The sequence below is a fragment of the Melanostigma gelatinosum genome (assembly GCF_949748355.1).
Source record: "Melanostigma gelatinosum genome assembly, chromosome: 20".
Taxonomy (NCBI): domain Eukaryota; kingdom Metazoa; phylum Chordata; class Actinopteri; order Perciformes; family Zoarcidae; genus Melanostigma; species Melanostigma gelatinosum.
This window is the reverse complement of record NC_136653.1, coordinates 11,525,440-11,538,180: the sequence shown is the minus strand read 5'-3', so window position 1 is coordinate 11,538,180 and position 12,741 is coordinate 11,525,440. Positions and strand designations below refer to the sequence as shown.

Genomic DNA, 12,741 nt, shown 5'->3' with positions numbered 1-12,741 from the left:
TTTCACTGACACCATTGTGACCCTGTGTGTGTGGGTGTATGTGTGTATTTGTACTTTTAAGAGGGTTAAACGCTCATATGTATGAGAATGTTTTTTGGAAAAAGAAAAGGAGAGCGAAAGAGAGACAGAGAGATAATATGTCTGTGTACGTCTGTGTGTGAGCTTGTGTTATGTCAACCCTGAAAATGGGTTATTTGGTTAAACAGTGGTTTCTAATGGACATAATTATTGCACACACCAATTACCTTAAATAAATGATTGCTCTCTCTTGCAATCACACAAAGTAGTGCACTACAATCAGGAAGGCAATTGACTGTTGCTGGTGTGTGCGTCAGCATCAGTGTGATTGTATGTGACTCTGAGTGTGTGTGCTGGCAGGTTGCACACGGCCCGATCACACTGGTGGATTAAACCTCACACCAGGCCAGATAAAGAGTCTGAGCAAGAGAGAGAATATAGAGGGCACAAACAGAGAGAAAAAAAAAACGACTCCCAGTCGCACACACACAACCACTCAGATGCCTCTTACATTTGAGCTCCAAACGAATGAAGTCAGTGTTGCCCAGGTTTTCCAGAAAGACGCCGTAGGGCGCGCTGGTCTTGAAGTAGAAGGAGATGTCGGCGCTGGTCTCACCCTGGAAGGTGGCAAAGTGCAGGTAGGATGACGGGATGGTGAAGGACGCGGCATTCCAGTAGTTATCTGTGGAAAAATAGATAGAATCACAACTCTCACCCAGCCCATCCCGGCATGGACCTACTGTAGACTCCATCAGCTCTGTGGCACACACGATAAGCTGCAGAATAAATTCATTGTAGGAATGGTTTTTATTTCAAATGGTTATGCATCCAGTTTCATTTCATTCCAAAGAGCTATCCATCTATTCTGGATACAACACTGTTATCTCATGTCCATTGTCTAATGTGGCTCATTTAATATCTCCTCAGTACTAATTATTTCATCAACTAAACCTCCTTCCTTTTCTGAGGTTTTAACTGAGCCTGTAATTTCCTGCAACTTCAATGATACTCAATAGAAAGTTGATCCTATATTAGCAGAGAGGGAGACTATCTCCTAAATGAGGACCTGAGGGGGGGACCAGGGTACATGGATAGAGAGCTGCAGGATCTTTGATAACAACTTTTCTAATGACTTTTATGAAGCAAAACCAGCGGCTGCTAATGAAGACAAAGTAGGACGCTAAACAGCTGCAGATGAATTATCGGACTGTGGTTGATGAAGTGACTTCTCTGCTGTCCCCTCTCCTCTCCCCTTGCCATGCCCCTGTCACTCAAGGAAGATGAAGAGCAGAGAGGAAAGAAGAGGACTCCCCACTTTGTTTGATGAAGATTTCCAGATAAATGTCAAATGCTTATCCATTATGATGATTGTTGCTGATTAAAAACGAATCAGCTTATTGAACAATCATTTTAGCACTCCTTTGCTTCCTGTCAAATGTGTGAGTTCATACCGTTGTATGCATTTGTGTGAGTGCATGGCTGTAAGTGTAGGTATGCACCGGTGTCCATGCATTTCTGTGTCTCCTGGCTCAGTGCGATAAGCGCTCCCCAACGACAGGGCTGAGCTTCTCCCCTCTCCTCCTTGCCTTACATCCTGTCACCAGGGGCAAGGGCATGGTGGCCAAGCACACACACACACACACATACTCGCGCACACACGCACGCGCGCACGCACGCACGCACGCACGCACGCACGCACGCACGCACAACCCCTGCTGATGTGGCCTTTGTGATTAGTGTGTTTGAAGTTGGAATACTGTTTATTTCTCAACGGGAGGTGCAGCCAATTATTGAACAAGGCTAATTGGGGAACAGAACAGGAGGAAGCCTGCAGAGGCGAAACAAATAATTAAGTTGACTATGATGTTCCATAATAGCAAGAAGGGCCACATGCTGTAGTTTATTCTATTTTACAAGAAATAATTAAAAGGTTATGGGAGTAACACTAAAAAATCAGTTTATGTACACATGCTAGCAAATCATTTGCTCAGTATTCTTTTGAGTAGACTGCATTGACAGAGTCAGCCCTCACAGTACAAATGTGACATCACAAATACAAACCAACATAATAACGTCTCATGTGCTTGGATATATATTTAGTATGCACTGAATGAGACCTCAAGTGCTTCAAGAAAGAGAATAAAAAGAAGGTTGACAAAGACATAGAAGCAAGATGGACACAAGGATATAGAAATACAGCCTGGAGGTGAGTCACGCTTCAGAAGGAGAGAGAGAGAGAGAGAGAACAAGAGGAAAAGAGGGAAGTGGGAGGAGGTTAGAGAGAATGGGCTCAAAAGGGTTCTATGGTGTGAGAAGCAAAGGAGAACAAAACATTCGGGGGTTGACAGAAACTGAGTGTTGGAGAGACAACAGTGTTAGAGGAATAAACGTAGAAGCCAAATCATCAACATCTGATTGCCCCTGTGCCAGATCCACAGATGCAACTGCTTGGCTAAGTTCAGTGGCACATTTAACTCTCCAATACTGAAATGTTTATCAAACAAATGTTTCAGAAACGGACCCAGCACAAAACTGTCTGAGATATCGCACATATCAAACTGCTAGTCATAATGCATGATAAGGCAAGGGAAATTAACTTCACTCCAAAAATGACCACAGTAACAACCCACAGTAACAACATGATTTAATATAAACTGAGCTGCCTGCCACACCAAACAGCCTTGGTATTAATTAATTGGAGTTCATTCGTGTGTTGCTATAACCTCCGTGAAAGCAAGCCATTTCATTCATGCATTCATATGTAAAAGTCCTACAGTACATAGAAACAGGAAAATAGAAACCCTTTTGGGAACCTTGTCAATGGTGAGCAATGAGCACTTCAAAGAAAATGTTCCAATGGAACCTGTTAAGGGTTTTCTCAACAAGCCATTTTTCTCTGTCTAATTGGTTCCAAGGTGACGCAAATGCCCGAAATTCACGTCCCGTTGGTCTCATTGTGAGGTGCACCAATGGAGTAGAGGATTTGGCTTTCAAGAGTATCTCAGATCTACTTTCAGGATGTAAATGACCTCTGTTGCTGAGCTACTCGATTGTTAGACACCTCATTCAGTGGAGAATCAGAACAATGTTGGATTTTATTTCTTCTTTCAAAGCTTAGATCAGCATGCGGTCTCAAGAGTCTGCTGCTCGGTGGTAGCCTTCAACACTTCCTATCCCAGTGCACCTCGCCAAAACCGCTATTTGAAGCACTTCGCAATGCACACTAGGACTGAGTGCAGCATACAAAAACAACACAGCAACCCAGCAATGTGTACAGCGATCACTTCTGTCTGGAAGAGAGGACGGCCATCAGTTAGCAGCATGTAATAATACATAATCCAGTGAGTGCCCACGACCCACATGCTTATGGAGGACACACATCACATAACAATTTACATAATGCCAACATCAGGCTTTACAGCATTTATGCTCGGGTTTGTTGCTGCAATGACCATGAAGTTTAGAATATATAGCGATGGCTCGATCTGGGTATGTGTGATGAATAGCTGCTGTTTTACATTAATCCAAGGTTGGAGTAAAACAAAATTTGGTCAAATGTTTTAGCCATACGAGTGGTATGGCTCTGTGAATAGCCATGTTGGTTCACTATTGTAGTCCAGAATGACAAATGTCAACAACTGTTGGATGGACTGGTCCTGAAATTTAGTACAAACATTCATGTCCCCCTCGGGAGGAGTGTTATACCTTTAGTGATCCCCTGACTCCTCATGTGGCGACATCATCAGGTCACACATTTCAGTTTGTCCAGGACCAAATACCTTCAAACTAATAATCCCTCAGCACATCTGCAGCGACATTATATTCTTCTCAATTTGTCTGCACTTCATCAGTATCTTTCTATCTTTACAGACACATGATTCTTTACAAGCGTGTTATGGATATCTTTTGGACACATCGACTCATTTGACTGATACATGATGTTGCACTGAAAACAGCTGCTGACCTCTGGATTAGGCCACAGGGACTCGTCTAGCCCACTGAACTGTAGAGGCTGACATGACGTGAGATACAATTTGAGGGGAAGTTCGGGTCTGGAAGCCAACTAGATGATGCATCTGTCCACGCTTGACCAGATGGGTTACGTGCCAGTACCAGCAGAAGGTGAGGATGACTAACTGCACCTTCTCGGGTCATTAACAAGGACACACACGCACACACACGCACACGCACACACACACACACACACACACACACACACACACACACACACACAAATGTCCACTGTTGGCTACAGGCAGAGTAGACTACAATTACTGCCACAATATCTCATATTAATAACCTCATCCTGCACGTACAGTAGACACAGTGTGAAGGGTGTTATCACTGCAGATCGTGACATTGAGGATCTCAAGACTGCTACAGCACTTATTGCTGAGTTTGCTGGATCAAACACAAGCATCTCATTTCACTCTCACTTGCCACTTATTCTGCTACAGGAGCAACGCTGTTGGGTTGGGGAGGGGGCTTTAATCAGAGGACTCCAACAGGAGAAACAGCAGCTCCAATCTCGGAAGATGATACATCTGTGCCCCTGAGAGCATGGCTCAGATATCACTGTTCAAAATAAAACACTTGAACCTACAGTATATCATTCGGACTTTTTTGATAACTTGTTTGGTCTTCTGAATCACTAACATGTAGGCAGAAACGGCTCTGCTTGTAATAGCATGCACTTACAATATTATCATATCATCATGTTAATGTTTTGGCAGATGTCTTTGAAATATGGCCAAAATGTAAAAAAAAAAAAGAATCTTACGTATATTACATATCCGTAATAGCTCATTCATGCTGCAAGAAGATGCTGACCAACATAGTTAACAGTAAACAATGTCCTGTGACAAGCTCATAAAAGAGTCAAAGTAACAGAGGAGAAAGGAAAAATGAGGATAAAAGACAAATCGACAACATATTATGCATTTGATCTCCTTAATTTAGTACAAAAAAAACAACCCATAAGAAATAATTAAACTAAAAAGTACTTGTGTTGCTAATGGTATTTTTTACCATTTGTAACGGTTTAGGCCTAAAATTCCCAAAATGAACACATTCATTCAGACTTTATTTAAAAACAAAAGTAAAGAGCCCAAACTGTAAGGGTCTGCACACCAGACACCTCAATGTCTTTAAAAGCATTCTATGTGGACATATGAACAGCGACAAATGGGTAGAGACCACTTAATTAGTGTTGAACTATCATAGGTGACCCTTGAAAACCTTCATTTGTGATCAGTCATGAGGCCAAGCATGTCTCATAGCAGGTGAATTACATTATAATAATGGAACACATGCTGCTGTGCGTCATTTGCAGTCATTTATTTTTATTCCCATCTGTTAAAAAGTCCAAACCCTTTTCACATCAATAAATGAGACGAATCCCTCTCTGTCTGCCTGTATAGGCTTTTATTAAACTAGCAATGGAAATGGCCTTCATTAATGCCTGAGCACGTGTAAAACACACACACAGAAAGTTACACTCTGACGAGCATACATACACACAGCACCTCCATGCTGAAACTTTCCCTGACTGCCCAAGACATTAGTCATTTGCCTATGAAAACCCATTATATAGCAGCCAATCACCATTGCTCTTAGTGAGACAGAGCTCCATGCTCAGTATGAGAAGCATCAATCATCACGGAGTACCAATTCACGTGTGGAATTTTTAATATGTGTTTAATACGCCTTAATGGGCCAATGTATAATGTATGCTCCATGTTTCGGTGTCTAAGCCAGCACGATTGCAAACATACCTCAAAGTCATCTTCACTTTAAAGTTAGTTTGTTCATTTGGTCACTCGATATAAAAGAGAGACATTGTCTCTAATGTAGCGTTATTGTGTTTTATAACTATTGATGAATTAATGTCAAACTATAGAATGATTATTCATAACTAAATATGATCATAAACCAATGAATTGGTGTAAAAAGGTGAAGGAAAGTGATGGCTGTCAGCTTCAGCTGTAAGACACAATTAGTTTAAATAACAGAAATCAACATTAGATTCACTTTAAGATGCCACCCAAATTTGGGAAAAATAAAAAAATAAAGTCTCATAATATCAGGGTTGCTGCTAAGTTCTTGGGCATGTTGTACACTTATTTCATAAACACACAAATCAAATGACCAAGTTCTTCATAAATTAAATATTTATTGAACTACTAACTGCAAAACTAAACAACTAAACAGACAAATAAATGAATAAATGACGACTAAAACGAATAAAGGATAAATCAGAGAATAAGGAATAAATAAATGAGTATGATGAATAATGATGATAATGGGGGCTCCTTTGGCAGAAATGAAATATAATAGTGAGAGTAAAGTATGTACCTTTGCTCTATAATCACATGAAAATATAAATAGTCTTGTCATTAGATTAGAATGCGCCACATACATAAGCTACAGGAAAGAGAAGACAATCCTCCCTCCTCAAACTAATTCCAAAACCAATACTTCAAAGATAACTTTTCATTACACACATCTTAGCTCAGCATAATATTTTAATTAAAGTGCATGCTATTTTGCCTTTAATGTCACTTTCCTTTCATCTTTTATCCGTAGATGGTTGTGTCTCTGTGTGTGGGTGTTCGTGCGTGATTTTAAGAACCACATGTGGGTTCGTACTCAAAGTGGACGGGGGTCATACATATCTATATCTATGCCTGTAGCTTATTATTCCCTCGGCTTCTGCTTGTTAGCTTGAATATGTGAAGCATGTCTTGAGAACATTGTAGATGGTTAGTTAAAGATTGCATGTTAATTAATGTTTGGTTCTGTTCTCATAAGTTCAATGTGTCTCATTGGTTGGTCTCCAGTGTCTTCGTTAAGTCTTTTGAAGAAAGCCATGATATCAGGCCCCTTAATTAACCCGTAAAAGAGTCGGGATTCGATTAAACTGCCTTATGTGGTCATACCGGGTATTCAATCCTGTTGGTTCTCCTCTATGAGTTTATTCAGACCTCAGGTTGTAATTCAAAGGTTTGTCACTCAGCACCATTAGTGCCCTCGAGTTCATGCAAACAGTTCCTTGAAGACGTTTCAACATTCATCATCCTCTTTATCACGTTTCAATGTTCTTCATCCTCTAGTCTTAACCCATAACACTCACGCACACACACTCGCACTCAGACAGTGGAAGAGTAAAACAAAGAGAACATGGCTCCTTCCAAGTGACAGAAGGATGTATCTTTGGTAATTGTGTCTGCCATGCTGCTACATGATAGGCCCACACACACACAAACAGATGTGATGTCATGGGTCATTAAATCATGGTTTGTTTTTTGTGTTGGCTCTGATGAAGGCACATTAGTGAGAGTGGCCCTAGATTGTTGATGAAGGGGCCATGACGAGTGCGACCCCGGTTCGGAGTGAGGGGAGGTGTTCTGTCATGTTCTGCAACCTCGGCAGGCCACTTCCTGTCTCCCTGAGGATTGGACAGACTGAGAGAGCGAAAAAAATCTGTGCATTAGAGGAAACCATAACAAAGGTGATGCTATAACCCTAGTTATATTACCATCTCTGAAGCACATGAACAGCTGTTCCCCGCATGGGGTGGAAGACAAAAAGCATCCAGCTGTAAAAGTCTCGACCTGAATGAACTCCTGAACTTCTTGGGAAGAAAGGATGGATGTGGTCTGTGGGTAGCCCAGCTATGGTCACCACGAAGCAGCAAGCAACTGGGGTGCACCGACAGGGCGGTTAGTTCACGCACCCTCTTAGCTGAGGTCAGTGCAAGCAGCAAAGCTTCAGACTTTAGAGAGCCACTCTTTAAAGGCTCAAAAGAACCCTTCACCAAGGCCTTGAGCACCAATGGCAGTTGACAGTGCTGGGAGGAGGCACTCATCACAGGGTGTTGCCTCCTGACCCCCTGCAAGGACCACTTCACGGGAGAGTGGCCAAAGAACGGCCTGTTGCGGAAACCCTCGCGGCAGGAAGACATGGCTGCTGCATACACTCTAATAGTGTCATGAGACAGCCCGATAGCCACCATATACACTGGGGACTGCATGTATTCGGGTAGGCACATTCTGATTGGCGGTTTACCCTGATGCAAATTTTCAGTGGGCGAATGCATTGGATCACAGCATGAATCTTTGTTTATACTCTCGCTTGGCACTGTAGCAAGAGCCTCAGCATAATGGTGAAGGAGCTTGGAGCACGCACGGAGGCGTTTATGATCAATAGGCTGTTCGTTGAGTTATTCTCTGAAACGCCAGAGGGCGTACAAACAAAATGTACTGTGACGAATCAAAAAGACAATGAGTGTAACTGGCAAAAAGCCATAATACAAGATCCACAATATCGAGGAGGGATTGCAATTATTTGTAAACTCAGATCTCATGTTCAAGGGCTACTTTATTGCCTTTTTACAAGCCCAGTAAAGAAAGAAGCCAGGTATTACATGCATTATAAAGAAACTCAGGTTAAATACCCTGTAAACTATTTGATTTGTCTGGAAAATATATACTGAATAGAACATTTCCAAGACCTCCTTTTAAAGCAACTGAAGAGAATTGACCTTTTTTGAATAATCCCCAGACATGGAAATAGTGCTTTTATCAGTAAGCTATTTGTGAGAGTCACGTGATTGAGCGCCATGTGCGGTGTAAGAAATTTGAGTAAAAAACTGTAGTGAGTAGATATAATAAAAGTGTTTAATAATTCATAATTAATAATTCATAGTTAGTCATAATCATAAGGGTTTTGAGAATGCATAATTAAGATAAACATAAACATAAACATGCAGAAGCATGAAACTTCTGCCAAGTTGCAGAAGTATAACTTTCATTTTGAAGGATTATTATAGAAGGGTTTAAAACGTAACTGACAGTCATTGAATGTGATAATAAACTCAGAGCCAGACAAGTGAATACGCTCCTGGAAGTTAGCCAATAGGAATCGGGATAAACGGAGGAGGAGGTGTTTCGAACAGATGTGGGAGGTTTAATTTGAAAGTCTTTTTTCCTCGCTCTTGTTCTGTGATGGCCCCCGGACGACAGACGTGTTTACACCGGAGGAGCCGAGTGAGGTTTTTGCAAATGGGGTTTTATTGTTTTAATATGTCATAGGAGTATATACTCCAATGTATAACTGTAATCGTGCTTACATCAGTGGAATTAAATTCCTTATAATTGTAAACCAGTTTTGGTAGCGTTATTATTGCAGCGTGTGTGTCGACGGCACAAGCCGGCCACATGGCTCCGGCCTTCTCTTTGTTATGAGGTAAAATTTCTACCTTAACAAATTTGGCAACACACGAAGGGACAGTCTTACCGGCCTCGCTGTGTGTGCTGAAGGCGGCGTTGGTCAAGCAGACATCCTGGGCCCATAATATCGGTAGGCAGAGCCGTTTCATGAAATCTGTGAGTTAGTTTATAGGATCTTAGAGGTATTTCTGCTTGGCTAAGCGCTGCTAACGGCTAGCGCTCCGTTGCTGGTGGGTACGTTCCAGGAGGAGGCCACGTTCCACTGAGGTAAGCTACGATTTACTTTCTGAAGCATGATGAACTAAGGGATTAGTCCAGAGTATAAGGATCCTAAGAATCAATTAAAGGCAGACAGCGCTGTGTAATTAAATCATCACATTGGTATCAAGCAGTTGTTTGGCTAGAGCGGACTAAGGTTGCACATACTGGGAGACCCTCTGGCTCGGTGAGTGCAATTTTGGGCTTTTGTTGACAACTAGTTCAAAAGCAGGTATGTAACTTGGCGGACTGAAATATTGTGACATTCCGGCCCAGGCGTGCAACCCTTCGCGGGTGTTGTTCATGACTTTTCAGGTCTCGAAGCGTACGCTGTGTAGCGTAGCTAGGCTAGCGGGAGTTAGCTTCTGAGGCTGCGGCTTCAGGAAAGACACTCTCGTTTGTTTGGCTGTGAATGGATAAAATAGTGGGTCGTGTGGATGATTCAGAAGACGGAGAATAATGGGCTTTGATGGTGCTAGGCAGACTGGGTGAGTGGTTGTGGCGTTGGCAGTGAATAACTCGCGTTTCATATACGTAACAGTGAACTCGGGTCTGGAGGAGCTAATAGCCTGTTAACCGGAGGTTTAAGGTATAATAAAACCGGACAATAAGTCCAATAATACGTGTGACTAGTCTGTGTTTTAGCAGCGTGGAAATACGTTTAAAATTATGACTAAATAAGTCCAATAATACGTGTGACTAGTCTGTGTTTTAGCAGCGTGGAAATACGTTTAAAATGATTAACATTGCATGACCTGTAACCGCGCTGTGGGGAGCTAACACTAGCTACGTGTAGCTCCGGTGTTGCGGTACTCTGTATGTAAAATAAGTGCTTATAAAATAAAATAACCAGTAGAGTGTGAGAGGAGACAGAGGGCGTACCAGTGGAATTAAAGTGTGGGATTTTGGTGATACTTGTGTGTGCGTATGCTTTATTAGAAGCTCCGTTTTTGTCGTTAGCATTGCGGTTAGCATATCCGTTACAAAAAGCCAGTTTCAGGACAACTTCCGGTTCGGTTACAGGGTAACTTCCGGTTCGGCGAAGTGTTTAGAATCTGAATTTTTCAGAGATTCATTGTCTAAGAGCTGTGAGCTTATATCCTGACCTTAGTTTTAATTAAGCATTATAACTTTAGTCGTTGACTTTGGTTTTAATTCAGCATTTTAACAAAGATTAATGGTTTCAGTTGTGTTTCTTCAATTCTTGAACTTAATTGTGATTCATTATTGTGCATCTTTGAATTGATTGAATATCTTTGAACACAGTTATTGATTTTTAAAGTTGAATTTAATATTTAATTGATTAATCATTCATTGTTTTTTAATTTCATTTTACTTCCAATTTTAAACCTTTCGAATTCTGATTTGGAACTGGATTGTGATTGTGATTCTGATTTAGATGTTGAGTTTGATTTCGGAATTCTAGCTTCAATTTTGGATTCGAGATTCCTTCACATATCCAGTATTGACTAATTTTGGTACATTTACTATTTTACATCGTTCCTAAGAATCAATTTTGACACGGACGGCGCAAACATATTTGAGAGATCGTTGACCTCTCTTACACTACAGTTCAAAGTTCAAAGTTCAAAGTTCACTTTATTGTCAAAGTTTCCACATGTGTTATGCATACAGAAAATTCGAAATGCCGTTTCTCGCAGTCCCACAGTGTAATATAGACATGAACATATAACATATAATAGAATAAAATAGAATAAAGTTAAGAACATAAGGGCCTAGATAAAGGATTAACAAGTAGCAGCAGAGAATAAAAAGTGACTGGTGCTGGATGAGGGAAGGGTGTGTGAGGGGGGTATTTGTACAGACGTATGCTAACATTTACTGCTGAACTTTTGGCAGTTCTGTGTTTGTTTTAGTCAAGGTGCGTGGTTGAGTGGGTCCAGATCTGGGAAGTGAAGCAGTGGATCCCAGTTTTGGAGTCAACGGCCACACGCCATACAGCACAGAGGGTGAGTTGATTTTGATTCATGTGATGACAAGCATGCACATTTAATACACACATTTGAATACTCCTAGGCTGCATAATGTTTACATTAAAGAAGCAGAGTAAGGAAGTAGGAGCACTGGTAAGAAGACTAAAATGTGAAGTAACAGAAGTAGAACGCATCAGAAAAGATTTGCAACAGCAGATAGAGGAAAGACGAGCAGAAAGTAAAGAAGACGAGGAGATAAGGAGAATGCAGCGGCGGCTGCTGAAACTTCAAGTAGCAGAGATCGACAGAGAAATCAGTAGAAAATTTCAGGCCAAGAAACAGATGAGAGCAGCAGAAGCCCAGCAGCAACAAAATCCAGCAGTACCAGCCCACACAGTGGTGTACAATCAGCCCCCACCACGATGCAGAAGTGGTGCATCCAACAGAGGGAGAGGTAACGATAAAGGGGGGCATGGGGGTCTTGTAAGTAAAGGACAGTGCTACGTATGCGGGAGAGAAGGTCATTGGCAGAGAGATTGCCCACATAAAAGAAGAGGAAGACAGCCCAATGCACCACCACAACATGCTCCGTTCCCACCACAACATCAGCAGTACCTACGACCAGGTCCAGCTGGACCTCCTCCCATGAGACATCAACAGATGCCCATGCTGTCACCAGGACCATGGGGAGGTTCAGTGTATAGCCAAGATACATAGATGGTTGCCATGTGATCCCTTACAGCAGAGATATCGAGGTGAAGGGGCGATATGGTAAGGTGTCAAACATTTTTTGTAGATCCACATTTAGAATAGTTTTCAGTAAAGGTGCTACTCACAATTTTTGAGATTTAATGACGTCATGATAAACCACAACTAGACTTGCTAACTCTAGAAATTGAGAAATATACGGGAGCTCTAACTAACATGAGCCGAGTGTTGTTTTCTCAGGTGACAAACGCAGAAGCAGCAGCTGACGAAAGGAAGCAGGCTGACGTGTCACCAGGCAGTCTGGTGTGGATAAAAGTCCACGAGCGCAGGTGGAGTGAACCAAGGTGGACCGGTCCATGGGAGGTAGTATTGGCAACCTCACATGCAGTAAAGGTGAAAGGTAAAACTGGAGCTACTTGGCACCACCTCACTCACTGTGCAGCAGCGAAGGTAACGAGTGAGACACTCGCAGAGACAGGATTGAACATCAGACAGGAAAATTTGAAGCCAAAGACACCTCAAAAGAGGGTTAGACAGTACTGAAGATGACGTTTTCCCCACAGTTTAAGCGAGGGCGTCCAGTAGGAGACTCT

The 12,741-nt window shown here is 41.9% G+C and overlaps 1 protein-coding gene across 1 annotated transcript in view; it reads right to left on the bottom strand.

Annotated features, from left to right (window-relative positions):
- The window catches only part of cntnap2a (contactin associated protein 2a), a gene marked incomplete at its 5' end in the record, with an annotated part of 287,541 nt that overhangs the window by 35,982 nt on the left and 238,818 nt on the right, over positions 1-12,741 (bottom strand). Inside the window, one exon of the mRNA XM_079292505.1 lies at positions 530-700. Coding sequence (XP_079148631.1) covers positions 530-700 — 171 coding nt within the window. The remainder of the gene's footprint in view (positions 1-529; positions 701-12,741) is intronic.